Below are 25,206 nucleotides of genomic sequence, written 5' to 3' on the forward strand. Positions count from 1 at the left end.
AGATGGCAATCCCTGACAGCCAATCTCCCTGCTTTCGCGCCAGGAGTGCCAGAGCCTGGGAGAAGGGTTCCACTTTCTTCTCCACAACCCACTCACCGGAAGGTCCAGGTGTGAGGTACGGTGTCCCATGATGTAGACTCTGAATGGAGGTCTGCCTGAAGGAGCAGTCCTGGCAGGGGGGCGGCTGGGCAAGGACATCAGTCTCCAGACCCATGGGGAACTCTGAGCTGGGATGGTGTCCCAAATGGAGGCCAGGGGTCAGCCTCCACACCCCATCTTTGGGTGGGGGGGTTACCAAAGGAGTTTCCTTTAGCGGAAGGCAATCCCCAGGAAGGGGCTCAGCTATAGGCCGTGAGTAGCCAACGCTCACGGCAGCTGGGATGGGGGAGTGGACTCTGAAAGGGGTTTGGGCAGCACACCCCAGCCTTTCCGACGCACCTCAGCCTTTTCATTGTTTTTTGTTTTTTTTAATTTTTATTTATTTTTGAGAGAGAGAGACAGAGAGAGACACAGCTGGTGAGGAACAGACAGAGAGGGAGACACAGAATCCGAAGCAGGCTCCAGGCTCTGAGCTGTCAGCACAGGGCCCGACGCGGGGCTCGAACTCATGAACCATGAGATCATGACCTGAGCCGAAGCCTGACGCTCAACCGAATGAGCCACCCAGGTGCCCCGCACCTCAGCCTTTTCAAATGGTTCCCTCGACAAGAGTTCTGTCTAGAAGAGAAGCTTAGTGTAATGATCTCAGGATGAAATGGCACGTAAAGTCACGGAGGAAAAGCAGTCGTCTGTTATTTTTATGTCACTCGTAACTGATAGGATCTAACGTTCTTACTGGTCTTAGATAATTTTTAAGCACGCGTAATTTCACCTTAAAGAACCCGTCCATGAGTTGCTCTGTGAATTTTCCATTTTATTCCTTCTCATGCTCAAGCTCCTAGTTTACACATTGGAAAAAAATATATGTATATATTTTTTTTGATCTGGAGACTCAAGCCAGAGCATATAAGCAGATATTCGCATTAACTTGGGGACAAGGTCTGGGTAATCGAACGGTTAAAGCATTACGGTAGGCATAAAAATAAAACAGGAGACGGGCACCTGGGTGGCTCAGTCAGTTAAACATCTGACTCTTGATTTGGGCTCGGGTCATGCTCTCACGGTTCATGAGTTCAAGCCCCACATCGGACTCTGTGCTGACAGTGTGGAGCCTGCTTGGGATTCTCTGTCTCCCCCTCTCTCTCTTCCCCTTCCCTGCTCACTCTCTCCCTCTCTCAAAAAAATAAACTAAAAAAATCTAAAAAAAATTTTTTTATGTTTATTTTTTTTGAGAGAGAGAGAGAGAGAGAGAGTGCGAGCAGGGGAGGGGTGGAGAGCAAGAGAGGGAGACACAGATCTGAAGCAGGCTCCAGGCTCTGAGCTGTCAGCACAGAGCCCGACACGGGACTCAAACTCAGGAATGGTGAGCCACCCAGGTGCCCCTAAAATAAAACCTTTTTTTAAAAAAATAAAACAGGGGCGCCTGGGTGACTCAGTCAGTTGAGCATCCAGCTTCAGCTCAGGTCATGATCTTGCGGTTCGTGAGTTCGAGCCCCAGGTTGGGCTCTGCGCTGGAGCCTGGAGCCTGTTTCGGATTCTGTGTCTCCCTCTCTCTCTGCTCCTCCCCCACTCATGCTCTGTCTCTCTCTCTCTCTCTCTCTCTCTCTCTCTCTCGATAAAAATAAACGTTAAAAAAATGTTTTAATAAAAATTAAAACATGAGAAATGTCTGTCATGTTTTAAAGTAGGTGAAAATCTATCCAAAATACTTTTACATTTATAACATGATTTTTTTTCCCTAGTACGTGAGAAATGCATATTATTGAGGAAAAACTAGGAAAGAAAAACAAGAAGAAAATAAATGATTATTCTACTATTCAGGGACAAGCCACCCACCATCAACAAGTGTATGCATAACCTCTTTTTCCTCTATGTATTTCTTTTTTTTTAAATTAATCAGTGTCATACTGTTTTAGTAGCTGATTTTTTTCTATTAATGGTATATTATGAACACTTTCTCCACTGAAGCTGTAATTCCTTGGCAAGTTTTTTGTTTGTTTTTTTTTTAAGTAGGTTCATGCCCAGCACAAAGCCCAATGTGGGGCTTGAACTCACGACCCTGAGATCAAGACCTGAGCCGAGATCAAGAGTCGGATGCTTAACGAACTGAGCCACACAGGTGCCCCTTGGTGTTTTTAAAAGCCAACAGACCTGGGGCGCCTGGGTGGCGCAGTCGGTTAAGCGTCTGACTTCAGCCAGGTCACGATCTCGTGGTCCGGGAGTTCAAGCCCCGCGTCAGGCTCTGGGCTGATGGCTCAGAGCCTGGAGACTGTTTCCGATTCTGTGTCTCCCTCTCTCTCTGCCCCTCCCCCCGTTCATGCTCTGTCTCTCTCTGTCCCAAATAAATAAATAAATGTTGAAAAAAAAATTAAAAAAAAAAAAAGCCAACAGACCTAAACACGCTCCAGTTTAACTTATGCAACATCCCAAGTTTGCATGTTTAGGATATTGGGTACTTAGGTTATTTGCAATTCTTTGTCAGTAGAAATAATGCTGCAATTAACATCCTTGTGACCAAATTCTTTTTAAATCCTAGTTGGTCCTTAACCCAAATTCTCAGTGCCTACACTCACTTTACTGTGCTTGCATCTCAGGAATCTAAATAAGGGGCTCCTCGTCCGTGCAGGATAGAGCCACGACCTTAGTCACAGAAGCCTGGGACACACGCAGCATCCTCCTGGCAGACACCGAAGGACGAACACACACACACACACACACTCACATATATAACTAACAGACAGTTCCCACCCAGACCCCACTGGAGGCTTGACTGGTGTTATAACAACTCCAAGTTTCCAAGATTGGAAAATTACTCAATGGGTCCCCCTGGGCTCCAACAGCCAAATCACGTTAGGCACTGGCCATTTTATCAGTTCCTTTCTTCTGTCTTTTATTCATTTGAACTGTACTGAAGAGTCCGCTGTTTAGGTGTTGAGGATCTATGAGTGAATAAAACAGATATAGATCCATCCCCTTCTAGAGCTTTCATTCTGGCGAGGAAAGACGACAATCACGAGAAAAACCACACGGCACGTGTGGATGGCGGAAAGCGTGGGGGAACATGGAGCCAGCGAGGGAGAGACAGCAGCGAGGGGCTTGCTTTTACCCACGGTGGTCAGAGAAGACCTCACTCACTCAGGAGGGGAGCGGGCCCTGCGGGTGCCTGGAGGAAGAGCATTCCATGAGTGACAAAGGCTCCAAGGTGGGATGTCTGGTGTGTTCAAGGAACAGGAAGGAGGTCAAGGGGGTTGGGGCTGAGTGAGAATGGAAAAGAGGAGAGAAACCCTCGCCTTGACTTTGGCTTTCACACCAAGTGGACTTGGGAGTCACATAAGGGCTGTCTCAGTAGTAAGCTGACTTCCATTTTTATTTTATTCATTTATTTTCTCAGAGAGAGGGGGATGGGGGCAGAGGGAGAGAAAGAGTCTCAAGCAGGCTCTATGCGAAGCACAGAGCCCCACACGGGGCTTGATCCCACAACCGTGAGATCATGACCTGAGCCGAACTCAAGAGTCGGACGCCTGACTCAGACACCCAGGTGCCCGGAGCTGACTCACATTTTTAAAGGAATTCTTCATCATTAAATCTTTCCCTCAAGCTCAACGAGATCCTATTTACATTCAGACTTCCCCACACACACACACACACACACACACACACACAAATTCTCTAGATTCCTCTCCACAACACTCCCCACCACCCTTACCGGCACGACCAGCTGCGCTGCAGAGAGTATCATCGAACCCTGATGCCCCCAGCAACACAGGTCACCCCTAATGCCAGCAGTCACCCCAACCATCAGTCTGTGTGGTGCAGCTCCCCATTGTTAGTGATCCTCATACCCCCAACTGAGTAGGGGGTCTCACCCCACCTGTGCTTGCAGAGCCCGGGGAACAACCCTCCTTTCAACAGTTTGGATCCATGCTTGCAACTCTCTCCTGCACCCGCAGCTCATGGCCCTCTGAAGCCCTTCCTCCTTCCGGACAGAACCCAGCCCCCACCCCCCACCCCCCACCCCCGCCCCTGCCCAGGAAACCCAGCAGGGGAAAGAAACCCCCAGCAGAGGTGTGGGGTGACCACCTGGGAAGAGAAGCCTGAACCACGATCCAAATGTCTGCCGTTCTCATCCTGCCCTTGTGCCTGACAGGGAAGGAGGGGACTGGGGTCTGAGCAGGGAAAGCAGGGTGAAAGTCAGTGAGGCTCACAACGGCCCATCTCTGTCACCTGCACTGGGCAAGACACCTTCCTCACCTTGGTGCACCTGCCTCAGACAAACAGAAGGAAGATCACAGTCAGGTGGGTGAGGAGAGGTGGCCCAGCTGCCGTGCCACAGCTGTGGCCCAGGCTCATCCTCTCCTCGTTTGCTGGTACAGGTTGTGGGGGACTCGCACAGGTGTGAGGGTGACACTCGCACCCCAGGATGGGACAGGCAGGTCAGCTGAGTGCCTGCCATGCCCTGTCTTTTGGCATGGATCCTATTCTTGTCATCCCAGCAATGACCCCATGAAGTGGCTATGACTGTTCTCACCTCCCATGTTAGGAAACGGGTTCCCGGAAACCAAGGGGGCCTATCCAGGGTCACAGAGGGTCACTGCTAGGCCTCAGGCCTGGCTCTGCCCCAGACATACCCCGCCTCCGCCACCCCCAACGTGCATCCAGGCTTCCTGGGGAAGTGACCTTCACACCCACCCCACCAGCAGAGCTCCACGACAGATGGAGAACGGGCAGGGAGGTTGGTGGCATTCGCCGGGACATTGCCGGGACTCTGCAGCCACAGACCCACACCTGGGAGGTGGCGAGATTCCCTGGAAGTCCGGCTTTGCTCATTCTGCGTAACAGCGAAGAACGACAAGTTACATGTATCAAGCACTTGTTACAGCAAAGCTCTGTACGTGTTTACTCATTTACTCCTCGCGGCAGCCCCAGCCGCGCCAGGATTGTCCCCACTGTACAGACAGGGAAACGGACACCCAGGAAAATGATAACTTCACCAAGCTTAGATACAGCTGATGGCACGGGCACGAGGCAAACCCAGGCTGTCTGGGTCTGATTCCAGAAGCCAATTTCCCCCAGCTTCTGCACTGATTGACACTATTTCTCCGGGAATGCGGTGAGGTTCATTTCGCACCGATTATAACACAACCTCATTTAATGACTCAGCACTTATGATGTGCCAAGCACTGTACCAGGCCCTAAAGCTTCTGGATGAAGAGGTCACGCACAGTCTTTGTCCTTTGAAGAGACAGGAAACCCTTCCTTTAGCGCAAAAGGTCTCTAATCACCCTTCTTAGTGGAAAGAAGGCTGGCCCGGAAGCATGTGGTGTGCCGAGCGGAGGGGCCTCCATGGGGAGAGGCAATGGCCATCTGGGAGGGACGGACGGAAGTAGAAGTAGGAGGGAGAGAGGGGTCCACCGGTGACACCTTTCTCGGTGTAACCAAAGCGTGCTGTGACACTGAAAATGCACCGCGTGGGGGCTCGGTAGTCAGCCAGATCCTGATTTGGGTCTCACCCCCGTCCCCCTCCGTGTGGCGTCAGGAGGCCAGCCCACCTGTCTGGGCCTCAGTTCCCTCCTAGGCAATGGCAGAGAGAGCTGCACCGGCCTCCCAGGGTGGCTGCAAGGACCGCGGGGTGTGGTATTCGGGCTACCAGCCAAGAGCCCAGAATCAAGAGCATTCAATACATGTTTGCTCTCGTCATAAACGTCCTCCTCATCACTTCCATCCACTGTCCAAACACCCAAAGCACTTAAAGTGTGGGCAGCAAGAACCATAAGTGGTTGTCCGGCATTTCCACAAGAGTGTCTCTGAGCCAACCGCCAGCCTCCCGGGACGGCGTCCCAGGCCGGGTTTACCCTGTGCGCGTGTGGCACCGAGACACAGAGCCTCCTTCAGCGGTTCTCCTTTTTCTGGGACAGCCCCTCACGCAGATGGCCGGGCGGTCGCAAGGAGAGGGGTGCGGCCTGTCTTGGGGGGGCCTCCTTGGTGCCAAGCAGGCTCTGTTCCCGCAGGACCGCTTGCGAGGAACGGTTTCACTCCCCTCGGGAGGGGTGGCGGCTCTGGAAACTTCTCTGCTTCGCAGCCAAATCCAGGACCGACTCAACAGAGGCCCGAACACCCCAGGGGAAAGCGGCAGGACCACGTCTCACTTTTGATTCCGGCAGGTGTGAACTCAGCATCACACCGTGTTGCCAGCCTTCAGTCCTGAGATGCTGAGAAGGGAAGGGGGCTGAGCAAAACGGGGCCTCGGGCAGGGGTCTCTGGTCAGGCCCACCACTGTGTCTGAGCACCCAGCTCGCAAGGGTGACAGGCACTCGAATATTCATTACCTTAATAAATGAATGAATGATGGGGCGCCTGGGTGGCTCAGTCGGTTAAGGGTCTGACTCTTGGTTCTGGCTCAGGTCACCATCTCACGGTTCGTGGGTTCTAGCCCCGTGTCTGGCTCTGTGCTGAGAGCGTGGAACCTCCTTGAGATTCCCCGCCCCACCTCTGCTCCTGCCCCTGCCCTACTCTTGCACTCTCTCTCTCTCTCAGATAAAAAAATAAACTTACAATAAATGAATGAATGAAAATAATAATAAAGGAATTTTTCTAAGAACAGTCCTCCCCACCCAGAATGCATTTCTCTCCTAGATTTTTCCACGTGCAGACATATTTTTACATATTCACACAACTACAAATGCTATGCACATGCAGGTTTGCACTGTGTATGCTCTCACTTAATGCAATAGCATAGACATGGTCCTGCTGTCACCCAGTCTTCCAAAAGCACAGACGTGCACCTAATAACCCATCATAGGCCACACCACGGTATGTTTAACCATCCCCTCGCCGGTGGGCACCTGTTTCATGGGGGGGGGGGGGTTCTTTTGTATTGCAGATGATGCACATATCCTCATACATTGTGCATCTGCTTTCTGCCGAATAACTGCCTTAGAATAAGCTCCCTTGGGGGGACGAACCAAGTCAGAGAGTATCTACTGTCCTGGTGTAACAGACGAGGATAAGAGAGACACCTGCCCGCATCATCCACCCTCACGGGTGCCCCAGGAAGGCTTGTGGGACGAATACAAGCAGCCACTGCTCGCCCAGGCCAGGACTCGGCCACCTGCCCTTGCACTCAGAAACAGGACCCACTTCCAAGTGCACTTTCAGGAAGTCAACAACAGGGATTCTGGTCGCTCCAGGCTCCCCTGAGAGGGGCATCTCCTTGGGCGTCACCCGGGGCTCCAGCCCGAGTTGCGGGAGGACTTCCCACTTACCCCCTTGGGCCTCTGCCCTTGCTAATGCTTGGCTTCCAAAGCTCTTCCCCAGATACGTCCCCATGGTATCCCTCTCCACCTTTCTGAGGTCTTTATTCAAATATTACCTTCTCTGCAAAGCCGTCCTGACCCGTCATTTAAAATCATACCACCCCTTGCCCCTGGCGCTCTTCATCATTGCCCTCAGTGAGGGTGAGCACTCTCACCATTGAACGAACAACCTATTCTACCTACTCACTTAGTGCCTTACCATCTCCCAACACCGAAACCTAACTTCTACAAAGCCGGTATTTTTATCCATTTTGTTACCTGTTATTTCCCCCAGTTTAGAATAGTGCCCAGCCCACAGTGGGTGCCCAACCCACTACTTAAATACTTGTTGAAAAAACAAATCTAAAAAGACTCTGACTGTGTGCCAGGCATTGTGTTTTCCATGGCTCATCTCACTTACTAGGGACACCAATCCTATTATAATCCCCATTTTACAGATGAGGAAACTGTTGTTCAGACAGGTTAAGCAACTTGCCCAAATACGCACAGCTGGCCAGGAAGGGAGTGGAGCTTGAACCTAGCCCATCGAGTGCCAGAATCTGTCCATGTACCCTCCTGACCTTTTATCCAAATACGGGAGCAGGCCATTGGCCAGCAGAGCTTTCCAGAATAAGACCAAGAATCCACCCTGTGGGGGCGCCTGGCTGGCTCAGTGGTAGAGCATGCAAGTCTTGATCTTGTGGTCATGAGTTCGAGCCCCATATTGGGAGAATTTACTTTAAAAAAAAAAAAAAAAAAAAGAATCCAGTCTATGACGAAAATAGGGAAGAGAAGGCAGGAGGGGCAAACCCAGGCAGTGGACCCCAGGAACCTCTCCTGCTCCACTTCCTCAGGGGAAGAGCAAGTGTGACTTTTAGAACATAAGCCCAACCTAGTTTGGCAGCCACAGGGCAACAGAGGCCAGTTAGCTGTGACCAGCGGGATTGGGGCTTTGACAAGTAGGGTGTTAAGAAAACAAATCATGCCAGACCAGGAAACTGCTTAAACTAAACAGGGCCGGAGAGGAAGTTTGGTTTACACTGTTAGATGCCCAAGACAAGGTCTGGGCATTTGGGGCCACCTAAGTCTTTTTCTAAGGATGGTCAGGAGTCTCCTCTGGTTTAGGGACCAAAGGTGGGGGAGGGTGTGAATGAACCAGTGCTTAGGGACCAGTTTCCACTAGTCACACGGCCGATCGTAGCCTGCATGGCTGTCCACACACAGGTATCAGGACTAAACGAAATCTGTGGCTTTTGGTTTCTTTTTACTTTTTTTTTTTTAACTACTTCCTAAAACTCTCAAAATTTTCAAAGATGCAGTTGCAAAACTGGCCCAGTGCTATGTCTCTACTGCTCACCTCTCCTCCTAAACCACCAGACCAACCACACATAAAAAGTTTCCTGTCCCCTGAAGAGGCAAGTTTCCATTTGCTGATGGATTCTTCCTTCCTCGGTTTGGTCCCCTTGGCCAGGGTGCATGAGGGCCACCAAAGGGAATCTCCCCAGGGACTTTCTTTCTCCTGAAGTTTTGCCACCAACATTTAAAAAACAACTATGTCTCGAAGCCATCCCTACAAGGCCCAAGTGCTACCCGTTATGTCACCTTTCTAACCAGAGCGCTTTGAAACAGAAGCCAAGTTCTTTCAGACGGAGTCAGGTAAGAGCCTTGGCTCTGAACCCACCTGCCTCCCAACCCCCACTCCCACAGTCAAGGACGCCTCCCTCCCCTTCCCTCCCCTTCCCAAGCCTTCTCCACCGGGAGCCTTCCACCTCTCGCTGTGCCTTTCTTATGCAAATGGAACCTGCTGATCTGGACTCCAAAGCTCCGGTCATCTCATCTTTACAAATTGGAGGCAATCCCATTCAAACGGTATGGAAAAAGGAGAGATTTTCAAACCCTCTTCCACCTAGCATAGCGTTACTTCTTCCAAAATGCTGAACGTAAGTCACCAAAGCCTTTTTCAGACCTCTCTGCTCTAGACAAGACCCAAGGTCAAAGAGATTTCTGAGGGTGCAGAGAAATGAACACAAATGTGGCCTCAGGCAATTCTAGATTTGAACCCCAGCCCTACCAATGACTGTGTGACTTTGGGCCTTACTTCCTCATCCACCAAGTGGGCTAGTGAAGTCATCATTATTGAGGAAGCAACACAGAGAACACCTGTGAAAAGCCTGATTTATTAAAAGTGGGCAAGTCTACCTCTAGTTAACTATAACTGAGGGGAGAGGACAGGGGGAGCACAAGATACTACATTCCTAGGATCTGGCATTCCCTTCCCATTTGCCAAGAAGCTCATACTAGAAACCCAAGGACCTTGTCAAAGCTGGCCCCCGACTCAACGGTATCAGAGCACCCTGTAGCTTATGAGTCATCTGGCCTGCTCCAAACAAAATGGCAGCCAACATCTTCCACGGGCCCAGTTCCTGGAACTGCCACGGGGTCACAGCTCACTAGGTGAATACATTCTAGGCTGCCCCAAGGTTGAGTATGTTGAACCCTCTGCTCAGACCTCACCCCCCCATCTCTTTGCTCTATCTTAAGGAAAGACAACATTGAAAAGCACGGTGTCCTCTAGTCTGCATTCCCAAAAAGACGCACAAATCAGAGTCCCTGGTCGGGAAGAATGGGGCAGGGCAGGGCAGCTCAGCCAAGAAGGGGGTTTCCCGCATCTACTTCTCAGGCTCGTTTCCCATAAGTGGCACCTAGATACTCATACCTGGTAGTAGCAGCCCCACTTCTGAGCTGGCAACCTCAGTTCTCAGGGCCCCTTCCTTGCAAGAGGCCCAGGGTCCCCCCCCCCCACCACCCCCAACCCGGCAGACTGCAGCTGCAGGAGAGAAGAGAGTTTCAGTTAGCATGGGGAAGGCCGGTGACAGAGAGCACAGCTTGGTTCAAATCAAAAACCTATTTCCCAAGTCCCCGCACACCTCAGGATGTAGAGATGAGTCACTATGCGGCCTGATGGGCTTTCATTCACACCCTCGCCAGCACCTTCTAGTGGTTTACTCATCTACAAACTCCTCCGCTAAGCTGACTTGCGTATTTACTGTTCTATCCCAGAACAGGGCCTGGCACGTCACGGGGGGGGGGCCTCACTACGGGGCAACACTATCTGCTGGATTGCTGCATTCATTTTTTACCACGGCCCCACTTTAGGGAAACAGTCCCAAATGCCCACCTACATCCTTGACCTCACGGCACGTGACGCATGGCCAACCACAGTCCTCATGCACCACCACTTCTGCTGACCTCGAGGCACACTGGCCTGCACAAGTTGGCCCCTCGACCTCAAATACTCTTCACCCAGGTCTTCATAAGGCTGCTGTCTTCTCATCTGTCAACACTTGGCTCAAACATCACCTCTAAGAAGGAGGCCTTTCCTGGTCGCAGCATCTAAAGTAGCGGCCTTCTCCCCGCCCCCATCACTCTACCAGACTTCCAGGTTTCTTTCTCCCAGGCCACCTTCTCTGTCTGCTGGCCTTTGATCTTCCTCTTTCCACCAAAGGAACCTCTCTGTCTTCTCACTGCTCTTTTCTTAGCACCGAACACAGTGCCTGGCACGTAGTAGCTATACAGTAGTCACTGAATGAATGGACAGAAGAGAGAAATATTCAGCCAAGATGGGAAAGATTTCCCCACTTTAAACATCTTACCATTTTACTTGTCAATTATACCTATTTTTAAAAAACATAATAACAGACAGAAAGGAAGGGAATGATTTAACAAGGCCAAAAAAATAAAAAATAAAAATAAAAGAAGAGGTTGGGGAGGGGGGAGAACAGAGGCCAAGAAGACTGTAAAGAAAAGGGAAGAAATTTACCCAGGAGTACCATTTTTAAGAAAGCTATCATTCAAAAAGCATAAAATGGAGAACAGCGTAGCGATCCCCATCACAAAAAAAAAAATATCCATGCCCTTTGACTCGATAATTCCATTCCTGGGAATTATCCCAAGGAAATGAATCCCGAATTGGAACAAAAATAAAGAGGCGTCTGTAGAAAGACGATTCCAGTCATGTTTATCACAGCAGAGACCTGGAAACAACCGAAATGTCCAGTAACAGGGGAAATGCTTTGGCAAGTTACGGCCCGTCCACTGGATGAAATATCATGCAGCAATTAAAATGGCCAAATGGAAGAGAACAGAGAATCATGAACAGGTGTTTTAGAATAATGCTGACAGGAGGTCAAAAAGCACTGTAATCCTGGGGCACCTGGGTGGCTCAGTCGGGTAAACTCTGACTCTTGATTTCGGCTCAGGTCATGATCATGATCTCACAGTTTATGAGCTTAAGCCCTATGTTGGGCTCTACACTGATAGCATGGAGCCTGCTTGGGATTCTCTTTCCCCCTCCCTCTCTGCCCCTCCCCTGCTTGCACACGCCCTCTCTCTCTCTCTCAAAATTAATAAACATTTGGGGCGTCTGGGTGGCGCAGTCGGTTGAGCGTCCGACTTCAGCTCAGGTCATGCATGATCTCACGGTCTGTGGGTTCGAGCCCCACGTCGGGCTCTGTGCCGACAGCTCAGAGCCTGGAGCCTGCTTCAGATTCTGTGTCTCCCTCTCTCTCTGCCCCTCCCCCATTCATGCTTTGTCTCTCTCTGTCTCAAAAATAAATAAACGTTAAAATAAGTAAATAAACATTTAAAATTTTTTTTTATTTTTTTTTTTTTAACATTTATTTTTGAGAGAAAGAGAGGTGGGGCACCAGCGGGGGGGGGGGGGGGGGGCGGGGCAGGGGTAGACACAGAGTGTGAAGCAGGCTCTGGGCTCTGAGCTATTAGCACAGGGCCCAATGTGAGGCTCAAACCCACAAACTGCAAAATCATGACCTGAGCTGAAGTCGGATACTCAACTGACTAAGCCACCCAGGTGCCTCCCAAAAACTTTATTTTAACAAAAGTATTGAATGACCAGGCACTGCCCAACAGGCCTTCCACATCTCTGCAACACCTCACAAGAGTCCAAAAGAAACCTATGCCTATTTCCTTTTAGCGAACGAGAAAACTGAGGTTCCGAAAGCCAAAGAAGTTGCCCAAAGTCGCAGAGCAAGCAGGGAATAGAGTCCTGCTGTGCATGTGACCTCCCCACGGAACCCATGCGCAACCCCAGGTCCTCACTGGCCTCCTTGTGCTCAAGGCCGTCCTTCTCCATGATGCCACCATGACTGTGTGCAGAAGGCCACTACATGATAGGAAGCAGCTAGCAAAAAGTGATGGACGCCTGTGGGAATTCAGCAAAAAGCGAAGAAAGCGAAGAAACAACAAAGGAAACCACCTTTGTTGAGGGCAAGAAACCACAGAGAAAAGAAGCCGGAGGGCGGTCAGCAAGACCAGGTGTCAGAAGGGACAGAGCAGAGCATGAGACAAGACACACGCAGGGCCGGGAGCTCCTGGAGAACGAGGTCTGCGTGCCCTCACCCACTGTCCCCCCAGGGTCCACACGCGGTAGCGCTCAATAAACGTCAGCTGACATCTGACACCTCGTGGGGTGCGGATAAAGCAAGAAGCAAGAGAAAAGGCAGAAGAGGGGACACAGAACCAGGGAAATGAGTGGACTGGGAATCGGGACTGCCGTAGCATGACCGTGGGCTCTGGGGGCCCACAGCGGGACAGGAGACTCAGGGAGGCGATGCACCGGCCCTCAGGCTCTGAGAACAGGACCCAGGTGCCGCGGGAGATCTGAGTGAGCCAGTGGGACAGGCTCCCTGCAATGGATGGGCGCCCAGCAGCCAGGGCAAGCTTCTGGAGAAATCGAGACCGTCATTTCATGGGAAAAGGCATAGAGATTCCTCCCGCCTGCTAGGATAGGTATGGCTCTGCCTGGAAGCAGAGGACTGGAATAGAAGACCTTCTCAGGTCACTCTGCTCCCTTAAGACCAACCGCCTAGCCCCACGATTCTCCAAACCAGGCTTACTCAGAGGGGAAATGCCATAGATGACCCAAGACTGGTAGACCTGGTTACCCCTGAAGCTGGGGGATTACTACGTGGGGGCTCATCATACCATTCTCTCTACTCTCGCACTTTTGAACATTTCCATAATAGAGTGTTTGAAACATGTAAACTCAGGCCCAGACATTGTACCTAAAAATCACCAGGGACTGGCCCAGGCTGGGGGCTGCCCTCTGGATCCCAGACAAAACCCACCAGAGTCAAACAATGATTCTACGCTAACAGAGTTTTCGGGTGGAAGAGAGGGGAGTTTGCAAAGGCAAGTCAGGCAGTACAGGCGGGTCATTAAGACTGTCCGTGTTCACGGCACGGCTTGGTCTCTCCTTAGCTGTGTGTCCCTGGGCAAGTCGCTTAACCTCTCTGCACCTCGGTTTCTTTCTCTGTAAAATGGGGATCGCAATGGGACCTTCCTCACAAGGTTGCTGGGAGGAGTAAATGCCACATAAAACTCCTAATGGGGGGGGGGAGGGGAGGCATGGAATAAGCTTGCAGTAAAAATCAGCTAGTAGGATACATTCCATTTTGTAATGTGTACAGATAGTTATTTTGGAAACCATGCATCCATCTGATCAGTCATCTGGAGAAAATGAAAAAGAGTGAATCCAGTCCATTTCTGAGAGCTCAGGCAGTGGTGTGGGGTCAGCACATCCAGCGCACCTAGAGTGGCCCCACAGACCCAGGCCCCCATTGGCCAAGGGGCTACAGAGAGCTCCTCCCTTCAAAAAAGCCAGAAACAGGAAGCAGCTTCCTTTCCTTTCCATTCTGAGCCAGCATTTCCTTTTTTGTTTTAAAAAGCATTCCTTGTCTGCAGCCCAGCCCTTCCCCTGCCCTCAGCAGCCCCAGGCTCAAACACACCCGCAGCCATCTGCATTTCTCTTGGACTGTTCTCTGCCCCCCAGCAGGGTCATGGGGTTCCCGGTAAACTCTGAGTGAGCATGCCCTTGACACGAGGCTAACTAGCACGCAGAGACAGGAGGAGCAGGAACAGGGACCCCAGGCACCCAGAGTCTCTGGGCAAGCCTTGCCTCGCCTGGTTGGAAGGATTAAGTGAAATGGGTCACTCTGCCTCCCTTTGTGAAGCACCTCCCTTGACAACAGGCGACCTCACACGGCTTGGTAAGTCTATGGACTCACCAGCCTCTCCTCAACCCACCCGATTCAAATTGGAATTTTAAATGGGACCCCAGGATCATAAAAACATAAAGCTTGGCTGACACTAAGCCTACAATTTCTTGTTTTTCCCATTCATGGCTTAAGGTGGTATTTCCCCCAACTATGTTCAGTGGAAGAAAGATCCCTGGATCAATAAGTTTGGGAACACGTGCTGCAGGGCATCTCAGAGCCTTAAAGACACTAATCATCTTCAGGAATCTCCAGAGGGGGAGAGGGCTGATGTGGCACATTCTCAACCACCAGAAGGCCTCTTTCGCAGATACAGTAGAGGAAAGTCTGCGCTAAGCCCTTTCGAGGGCCCCACGCCCTCTCAAGACAGTGCCCAATGATGGAGAACTCCCAAGTCACTTTTGAAATATGCCTATAATTTTTTTCCCAGCCAGCGAAACTCTGAATGCACCATGAATAAAGCTGGTCCTGCTTTATCCATGCCAAGATCAAACCCAAATGAACTGGCTAAATTGGGACTCCAAACCTCAAGGTGTCATGCTGAAGAAAGCCTCACCTCTCCATAAGCAGCTTCTCTTGACAGATTTGCAGAAAGCAAAACCCTCACGATCAGTGTTACAGACGGGGGTCTGTAGTTTATTCTGTACAAAAAGTTATTTTTCCTCACCATAAAGGCCGAGCCCACGGACTGCCGTAAGCTTTCTTTCCCCCTCTTTTTTTAAAATTTCAAACGCAAGTCTTGATTTATTCTTGCAATTATTCTGTGGGTGGAAAAATGAAAGGGGGGAAGGCGAGGAGAAAAACGGCAAACAAACAGGATACTTCAGCTCCGTTATTGTGAAAGGCAATCTGCCCAGTTAAAACACACTGCTGCCCACCAAGGCCAGAATGGCAGAAAATTACACATGCGTATAAATACATAGGTTTTATATGTGGCGGCAGCTTGAACTGAGGCTTTTTCAAGGCAGGTGAGGAACAATCACGCCTAAGAACAAATGACAAAGCATTTCTGATCCCAACATCTATCCCCAGTGGATGCACAGGTATGTGCATCTCTACCTGGGATCTGCAACAGGGGACAAAGACAAGACAAGACGGACACAAAGATGTTGGATTAAAAGGCTGTATTTTCTGGCAGTGTTAGTAAATGATTTATAACGTTCTCTTGACATTAAAACCAACAACAGCGTTTCGTGGAATATAATGCAAACTCTGCACAAATTTAAGACAAACGCTAGGCCTACAGGAGTAAAGGTTCACCCACCCAGGTCCCAGGGGATCTTTCAGTGGCAGGACGAGAAGCCCTTGAAAGTATAGTCAGGTTCAAAGCCCATTGGCTAGACTGGTTTTCAAAAAAGACCCCGCACACAGGATACCCCAAGTTGCTCCCCAAGAATCTCTCCATTGCCCGGGGTCCCCAAGCCATGGAGAGGGGGCTGGGAAGGCCAATCCATTTGCTTCCTCTTGCAGCAAACTCCTTGAGGCCGAGGACCCCACCAACACAGGAGGGTGAAATGGAAGGCTGCTGTTGGCCATTAGTCTAGATAGATGGTTTCATGTCTCTCTCTTCAGGGCACCTCAGGTCTGCATCCCAGCTCAGTGCTCAGTCTCTCCTCCGCCCTCCGGCAATGTTAATTCTCTAACAGGCATTCCCACCAAGTCCCTTCACCGTTGGGACTTAAGTATCCTCACCTGCAAGATGAGAGGGCTGGACCAGATGGAAAGCCCGAGATCCTCTGAAACCCCCTACCAAGGCACCCCAAACAGCCATCTGATCAGTATCTGTGGCTGGTGAAGGAAAAGAGTCTACAGTTCAAGGGATAAAGACGTCACTGCATGGCTGTGCCCTGCCCAGAGGCAACCAGTCCCCTGGACACAGAAAGCCCTGACCCCCAGCACCCCCTCTGCTGTCTTGGAGAAGACCACGCTCTTCTAACTGGTCAACCCAAGCCCCCTCCCAACTTTGCTGCAGGCAACCAAAAACCACAGCCCACAATCTTTGACACATACCCCAGAACATCAGCCTCAGGGACCCTGTCCTGTCTCCTGTTTACACTTCCCAAACTCGGGGAAGATGTGGATGCAGTGGCCGAGGTGTAGATGCATAAAGGTTGCCGTTTTAGAAATCCTGGCATTCATGCTGGAGAAGGGGGAACATATCATGCCCTAAAGATTTTAAAGAATAGGATTACAATCGCATGTTGTTACTATACTTTGGCCTAGCAAATTCCCCTTCTAGGAAAAGACTCTGCAGCATGATTTATAATAGCAGGGCTTGGAAACAGCCTGGATGGCTAACACGGGGAGGACTGGTTCAATGAATTTATGGTATGACCACACGATGCAGCCACCGACGGCGCTGATGTATATCCACGCGTATCAACGTAAACAGAAGACACTTACAAGGCAATGCACACGGTATGCGCCGCAAGTATCTATGTGCACATCCGTCTGCAAATGCAGAGGATAAAAACCCTGGGAGGACATACAGCAAACCGTTAAGAAGAATTAACCAGATCCGAGAGCTGGCATTAGGGGTGTGGTTTTTTTTCTTTTGTTCATCAGTGTTTTCTTTCTCACACTGAACACAGATCATTAAGTGTATTCGGAAATATTTTTTACAAAGTGGAAAGCTAGGGGATAGAGTGCTTCTCGGAAGGATTAGTCAGAAAGAATAAGGCAGGTGTCCATTAAAAAAATTATGAGCAAGTTGATCTCTAGGCAGCTTCTCGTTTCTCAGAGGGACGCCGACACAGACCTGGTTGCATCAGAGTTTGTTGACAGAGGCCTATCTTTGAGGATGTGCCGGGCTGCATGTTAGGGAAGCAGCCCCAAGCTCAAGTTCGGAGGCTGCACGGCCTGGGGTGGGCCACCAGTCATCGGGAACTGAGCCACCGAATAACCACCCCCAGGCTGCCCTTTTCTGTTACTGCCCGAATTCCCACCAGGGCTGCTAGAGGCGGCTGCAAGGTTCAGGACGTAGTTCTGAAGACCAGTGCACCCCAGTTCGGTCACCTACTCATGGAGTCCTCTCCATTCCTCGGGGCCACAGGGTCTTCATTTGCAAAATGAGGATAAGGTTCTTGTGAGAGTTAAACAGGGCGACATAGGCCAGGGGCCTACCTGCGTGCAAGACACAGAACAGGTGAACACGGGGGCGCCTGGGTGGCTCAGTCGGTTAAGCGTCCGACTTCGGCTCAGGTCATGATCTCACGGTCCGTGAGTTCGAGCCCCGCGTCGGGCTCTGTGCTGACAGCTCAGAGCCTGGAGCCTGTTTCGGATTCTGTGTCTCCCTCTTTCTCTGACCCTCCCCTGTTCATGCTCTGTCTCTCTCTGTCTCAAAAATAAATAAATGTTACAAAAATTAAAAAAAAAAAAAAAGAACAGGTGAACACGAAGAACGTGTGCATCTCACAACCGCCCTCACTGTGCCCGAAGGCCATTCCCATAACCCCAAAGGCACCTACGTGGCTTTCTCTTCGGAACTGAATGTGAGAGAAGATTCCGAGCCATCTATTCTGAAAAGATGTATACTTTTTTTTTTTTTTATTTTGTAATGTTTATTTATTTTTGAGAGAGACGGCATGCAAGCAGCAAAGGGGCAGAGCAAGGGAGACGCAGAATCCGAAGCAGGCTCCAGGCTCCAAGCTGTCAGCACAGAGCCCGACATGGGGCTCGAACTCATGAGCCATGAGATCATGACCTGAGCCGAAGGCGGACACTTAACCGACTGAGCCACCCAGGCGCCCCAAAAGATGTATACTCTTTAAAAAGCACAGCTTAGAGAGACTTGGTGGCAGGTTCTGCTACATCCCCCCACCACCACAGACACGGCCAAGGGCCAAGGCCTTCGCAGTCTCTCTCCCGGCCACAGCCAGCAGGCGGGGAGAGAATACCTGCGGTGGGGAGTGCAGCCCCCTGGACATGGGGCCAACCCAGAGGGGAAGGAGGCATTCCCGTTGTCCCCAGCAGCATACCAGCAGCCCTCTGGCACTCACACTAACTTGGGCTGAGGCTGCCATGAGGCCTTCCTCCAGCACCACCCGCCCCTCCCCAGCGTCCTCTCCCGGGCAGGACACAGCAGCTTTCTTGGCGAGAAAGGAGTAAAGAGGAGGAGACACGCAGGACCCTCTCCAGGCCACCACGGAGGAATGCGGGTGGCAAGTTCCAGCAGGGATAAAGCTGCCAAGGCAAAAGCAGACACCAAAGGGGGCAGTGCCCCATCTCTGCATCCCCTCAGGGACGGCTGGAGTTAAAACCTCCGGCTGGAGTTAAAACCTCCAGCAGGAGGTTGCAGCCATGGCAATGGAGCAGAAGGAGAGATGCCCCCACTCTGAAGCGATGGCCGGTGGGGAAAGGGAAACCAGCTCGCGCTCTCAGTTCTGCCAGGGACGTAACGTGGGACACCAGGACTGTGGGAATAGTTCCCACCAAAACAGAAGGCTAGACTGGCCAACCCGTTCCGGCACATTCCCCATCCCTGAGTACTTGGCAAGCCACGCTCCTGGAGTCACTACGGTTCACCTGCCTGGTTCCCCGTTAGAATTCAAGTTTCCCCGAAGACCAGGAAGGCATCCTGAGTACCTCAGAATCCTTGCCAGGGGGGCTGCAGCTAGCCCAGCAGGCAAACGAATAATGATGGAAGTTGAGTGAATGGATGTTCATGCAAGCCTGGAGGGCCTGATGTTGGGGGGTGGCGGGGGCAGATAAGGGACCATGGGGCCTGGAGCTCGGTACTCCACACAGCAGGGTTCTGACCTCCGTCACAATCAAGCTGGGCAAAAGGCAAGCCCTGCTGACCTTCCGAGTGGCACCTCCTGGCCCCAGGGCAACTCAGAGACTGTACCTACCACAGCTCCCCAAGGTCCCCTCCAGGGCAAGTCCCATGGGCAAGGTCCACGGGGCCTTCTTTCTCCAGATCAGCTTGCATAGGAAGGAATTTCTCTCTATAAGAGCATAAGGTAGAGGGGGCGGGGCACCTGGTCGGTTCAGGTCATGATCTCGTAGTTCATGGTTCAAGCCCCGCATCAGGTTCTGTGCTGACAGCTCGGAGCTTGGAGCCTGCTTCAGATTCTGTGTCTCCCTCTCTCTCTGCCCCTCCCCGGCTCGTGCTCTATCTCTCAAAAATTAATAAACATTACAAAAAAATGTTTTTTAAAAGAGCGCAAGGTGGAGAGATTTGGTATGCCTTGGCCTGTTCTGGAAAGTACTAGCAGGCTGGCAGAAAAGGGCAATGTTACGATACCACTAAACGTGAACCTGCACGAGGCACTGTTTTCTCCCCAGAGCTCAGCACAGACTCGGTCCACAAAGCATGAATAAATGAGGGAATGACCTGGCATGGGGCTCCAGGCCCAGCTGTGAGGCCAGCCAGGTGTCCCTGTGTGAGCCCATGTGGGAACGAGAACATTCCGTCCTGCCTGGGTGGAGTTCTCAGACCCCCTAGGAGGTCTTCTAGGATGAAGAAGCCTCACAACTTTGTTTACAAATTCAGGCTCTGAGTTCTAGATTCTGTCACCCTCCCTCCCCATCTAGAGAGAAAAAATTGTGTGGTGAAAGTTGGTGGATTTCCGGGAAACATGAAGAGCCTGAGAAGGTTCCAGCACACTTGCCGGCAGGTAAGAGGCAAACATTGAACCCCAGCTCCTTGCACTCTTTTGAATCCAAACTGGACCACTACACAGAGAAAAAGTCATCACAAGGGCAGCCAGACGCGTTGCGCCCGCCCTGCCCCCCCACAACCCCGCACACCATCACGACCTGTGATCTGGGGCACCAGCAGCTGCGCCCAGGTCAGGGGCTTCCGGGGGCATCCCACGTGCTGTTTCTCCCAGCAAGTGCTTATTGGATGAAGGCCAGGGGTGCCTGGATGGCTCAGTCGGTTAAGCATCCGACTTCAGCTCAGGTCGTGAACTCGCAGTCCGTGAGTTCGAGCCCCACAACGGGCTCTGTGCTGACCGCTCAGAGCCTGGAGCTTGCTTCAGATGGTGTCTCCTTCTCTCTCTGCCCCTCCCCCACTCATGCTCTGTCTCTCTCACTCTCAAAAATGAATAAATGTTAAAAAAATTTTTTTTTTAATGAAGGCCAGACTGGGCTGGGGTTTCCTAAGATTCTGGGAGAAGTCTGGCGCAGTTGCATAAGCCAAGACCTCTGGGGAACCCCTTTCTTCAAAAGCCCGGAATCCAACGTTGCAAAGCATTCTCTCTAGGGGCCCTGGCCTGGAATATGATGGGAGAGGAGCCTGCAGAACAGAAAAGAAAGCCAGAGCGGACAGCTGGACCACTGTCCTGCCTCCCTCACTACATGCTGGCGGGATGGTCTCCTGGCCCGTGTCACCCACCTCTAGGAGACAAGAGCCAGCTGTAGAGAAGTACCTTCCCCTAAAGGTGGCCTGTGGCATGAATGCCACTGGACCCTCACCAGGGAAAGTTTATAGGCAGAATCTTTCAGTAGTAGGACACAAACTTATAGGCTCACAGCACTGTAGGTTTATGCCATCTTGTCCCCATTTTACAGATGGGAAAGTTGAGGTTCAGAAGTCATGGGACAGACACCCCTCCCCACCCCAGACCTGAATTCAAAGCTGTCCACCACACTGTCCCCATCAGCAGAATTCTTTCACTAATACACTTCCCCCCTATTTTATCAGTTTCGTAAATCTGGATTTTACAACTGTTTTTTAAACAGAGGCATGTGCAACAAACGTTTGGTTCAACCCAACAGAGGCCCCTTCACCAAACCACAGAATGTAGAGCCTTGTCAAGGGCCTACAGAGATCCACCCCAACCTCCCTGTGCAGGTTAGGAGGCTGAGGCCTCCAGGGCAAAGAGATTCATTCAAATTAGCTGGAGGCAGCTTTAGGGAGCCAGTTCCTGAGGTCTCAATTCCCATTCCCAAGAAACAAACCAGGTCCTGCCTTTTCTCGGAGTAGGGTGAACCCAAATCCCACACCACAATGGAGAGAATGGGGAGCTGGGTATTGGTTCCTGTTTACAACGCAAATTTCCTTTGGGTGGGTTTTCTGGCTGTCAGAGGCCATCACCCAATAAACACGCAGGAGGGAGGCCACTGACACACAGCTCACAGACCCAAATAGCGATGCTTGGGGGTGTCACGATGCCATATCTTTGTTAAAATGAATGACTCTAGAAATCAGGGTATCTAGAGGGCAAAGTACCATTTCCAGAGAATGAACAATACACAGTCCTCCTGTATCTACTCCAGGAACCAGGAGCTCTTCAGAGCAACATGGGGACAAGCCGAGAGAGGTCAACACAGAGAACTTTCTCTCATCTCGATAACACAGCAGTCCAAGCAGACACATGCTGCAGGACGATGATCCCGCCTCCCACAACTAAGCCACACAGGCCCCCTATTGTGTCAGTTCAAACACCGAACTTTGCTGGGCAAACACATTCGGCTGTGTTCAAGAAGAGACCAGTTTCCCTCACCCCGTGGAAAACAGCAGCATGCATGCAAGAAGGGACAGCTTGGGGGCAGGGGGGTGTTGTTGTTGGTTGGTTTTTAAAGCAAAGCCCTGGTCAGTACTGCTAGAGCAACTGTAATGAAAATAATAATAGCCAGCACTCACGAGATGCTCCCAACGTCCTTGGTTTTGTAGCTTTGAAGGAAACAAAACTGCAGGAGAGAAGTCACCCTCGAACATTGTGGATCAAACAGGGATTCAGGCTGCTGATTGGCCTATGACAGCTGGCAGAGGCAGTTTGCAATAAAGGGCTGGGGAGGGGGCTGTTAGGTTGAGAAATTAAGGTTCTCCCACAACATAACATCCCCAGATCGGCAGAAGGCCAGATGTGCTGACGCAAGGTGGAAAGAAGCCACTTCAAGTTGGGGTAGCAATTAAGTGGTCCCTGGAATTTTACGGCCTTTCCAGTGTCAGGACAAAAGCTAGTTGGGAATGCACTAGTTTCCCTCTATTGTGTATGGGGGAGGGGGAGACCCCGCCCCCCTTCTGAGAACCCAACCATCGTTTTGACTTGTTCTTCCAAATCCTTTTAATACTGCACGTCCTGGCTATAATTTGAGGGAGGAGGGCCTGCAGATCTTATTTCTTCTTTACACTGGAGACTCTCTCCCCCAGAACCCCTTAAATAGTGTCATCTTCCTACCAAAGGCCTGGTGCCCCAGCATAAACCTTCCTAAACCAAAATCCAGTGTCTGAGGAGGAGTGGGGGAGTCGGGGGGTGATTATATTTTGAGCAGTGAAATGCTGTGGCTGTGCGAAAGGAAAGCATCAAATGCCTGAGCAATAAATATGCAGTTTCAGCAAACACGTTTTGAAAAGCGGCAGACAAAAATCCTGGAGGAAAGGAAAGAAAGGAACAAGCAGGGAGTCTGGGGCGTGAGAGAAAGAGAATGGCGGGCCTGTGATCACACTTCAGGGGGACCCCCCCCTCCCCGTCACCCCGGCCCACGGCTGCTCGCCTCAGTCACACAGGGAAAAGTCCAGCGTGTGACTCAGTGGGAGAATGAGTCCTGCGGCCCCGCAAACTGGGCGGGGGCGGAGATGGGGAGGCAGGGGATGCCCGCGCGCAGCCCACCCCGCCCACGGGCTCCTCGAGCCTCCACCCCAGTTCCCACTCCGCCCCTCCCCCCAAATCCCGCCCAAGGTGACGGGCTGGTCCTGGGTCCCCAAGCTGCCGCAACAGCGACTGGAGGAGGGAGAGGAAGCCTCAAAGGGGCGACACCGGCTCCAGGATGCATCTGGGAAGGAGTGCCCTGGGGCATCGAGGGAGGTGCCGGGGCCGCTCCCCGGGCCGCGCGGCCCCCTTACCTCCAGGGTCCGGATCTCCTGCTGGGTGAGGTCGTTGGACACGGCGCACTTGGTGCGCAGCCCGCGCAGGCTGCCGATGGAGATGTCGATGAGCTTCTGGAGCTGCCCGCACTGCTGCAGCGCCCGACTGGCCGCGGCCCCGGGGCCCCCGTCCGCGGCCGCCGCGTCCCCCCCGCCGCGGCCCTCCTTCTTCTCTCCCATCGCCGCCGCGCGCAGCGCCGCTCTATCCATGCCTCGGCATCGGGGCCGCGGGGTGGGCGAGGCGGGGAGCCCGGGGGCGCGGGCGCCTCGGGAGGGATTCCGCGCGCGGGGAGGGCCGGACGAAGAGCGCCCCTCGGCACAGCCGGAGCCCGGACGCTAGGACTGCCGGCCGCCAAGCCCGCCGCTCCCGCCCGCCCAGCCGCGGCTGCAAAGCGAAAGCCGCGGCGACCCGACGGCTGCGGCTCCCGAAGCTTTTAAGTGGCAGCGGGGGCCGGGTCAGGGTAGCTGGGCATGCTGGGACTTGTAGTCCGCGCCGCGCACCTGCCGCTCGGCCCGCGCCCTCGGGGCCCGCGTCCGCGCCCAGCGCCCGGCGGTCCAGGCCTTCCCCTTGGCGACGGGCTCCGGCAGTGCGGGAGCGCCCCGCCTCCTCGCTCCGGGAGTGGCCGCTGCGCACCAGCTCCTCCCTCCGGCGCCCAGAGCGGGGAGGGGGTGGGGGGGGGTGGGCTCGTCTCCCCGCCCCCTCCACTCCTGCCTCCAGCCTGGGGGCTTCCCACGACCCCCGGATGGGGCGGGGCAGGGGCCGGTAGCCCCTGGGTGGGAGGAGGGTGCGCTTCCTGCAATTCTGCGGCAGAGCCTAACCCTGGAAGGTGGGGACAGTGGAGGTTCCAGAATTTCTATGTTGGTTTAGGGGCCGCCATCTAGTGGGAAGGGGCCTAAAGTACTTGTCCTCTGGCTGGTTCGCGGAGCATTGACTCTCGATTGTCTATGCCAAAGGGAATGTTCGGGCATGGAGAAAGACGTCAGAGCTTTCTTCAGGATCGTATTTACCCATCAAAATAAGCATCCCATCCCTCCGCCACCCCTACCCAGCAGGCCAGTCCAGACGCTTGGGGTGGCACATTGATTTGTCACTTGAAGCGCTCTAGAACAGACAGCCTGGGTTCAAATTCACACTCTACCTAGCTGTGACAGCTGAGCTGTGAGCTCCCCCTCTGACCGTCTTGAGTTTTCTAATTAATAAAAATGGGGTGATAATAGTATCTATTTTCTAGGGTTCATATAAAGAATGAGTTAATGTGTGGACCTAAATTGATTACTGACACGTGTAATCACTGGATAAATGCTAGTAATTGTTACTGACCAACCTCAGATTTCCTAACCATGGCCCCAGATGCCAGCAGTGGCACGGGCACAATACCGCTACTGGCCTGTGTGTGCAGGGCCTTTCTATCTTCTTTGCCTCTTAACTCGGCATTCAAGCCGCAACCCATGCCCCCACTCCCCCCTCCCACCTCCTGCCGCTTCACTTGCGCCCTGTTACTTGGCTAAACTGAAACGCCGGGACTCTTAATCAAAAGCGCACCATCTATACTTCCAACATCTGCTAACTAGAAGAAATAGCTCTCAGAATGTAAGCGCCTTGGCTGCAGAAGTGGCTGAATAATTTATCTTTGTTTCCTCTTCCTGGAGCCAAATACAACGCAGGGCCCACAGTAGGAGCTCAATAAAGTTTTGCGACCCATTTCATGAATTCTTTGGGCACATCCTATGCTGAGTTTCTCCTATCTTTCAGGCCATTTCAGGGAAATTGGGACTTTCTTTGTGTGTCTGTCTCTCTCCCCATCTCCCCCCCCCCCTTTATATGAAGAAGGAGAATTGAACAGGAGATAGTGTCCAAGCATTGTATTCCTACCTGAAGTCTACACACAGTAGTGGGTGGCAATTTATATTAAACCTTCCTTGGGGC

General features: G+C 52.1%; 1 protein-coding gene across 3 annotated transcripts in view; it reads right to left on the reverse strand.

The window, feature by feature from the left end:
* KSR1 (kinase suppressor of ras 1) overlaps nt 1-23,686 on the reverse strand; it is a 162,906-nt gene extending 139,220 nt beyond the window's left edge. The window contains exon 1 of one of the 3 annotated variants that reach the window (XM_047080754.1): nt 23,259-23,686. In XM_047080754.1, the coding sequence (XP_046936710.1) occupies nt 23,259-23,489 (231 nt within the window). In that variant the 5' untranslated portion in view covers nt 23,490-23,686. The remainder of the gene's footprint in view (nt 1-23,258) is intronic. The other 2 variants (XM_047080750.1, XM_047080751.1) reach the window with 2 other exon arrangements.
* Nucleotides 23,687-25,206: the final 1,520 nt, after the last annotated feature.

Source organism: Lynx rufus, unplaced genomic scaffold, assembly GCF_022079265.1.
Source record: "Lynx rufus isolate CCGP_SWC_20201006 ecotype Redwood Valley unplaced genomic scaffold, mLynRuf1.p SCAF_18, whole genome shotgun sequence".
Taxonomy (NCBI): domain Eukaryota; kingdom Metazoa; phylum Chordata; class Mammalia; order Carnivora; family Felidae; genus Lynx; species Lynx rufus.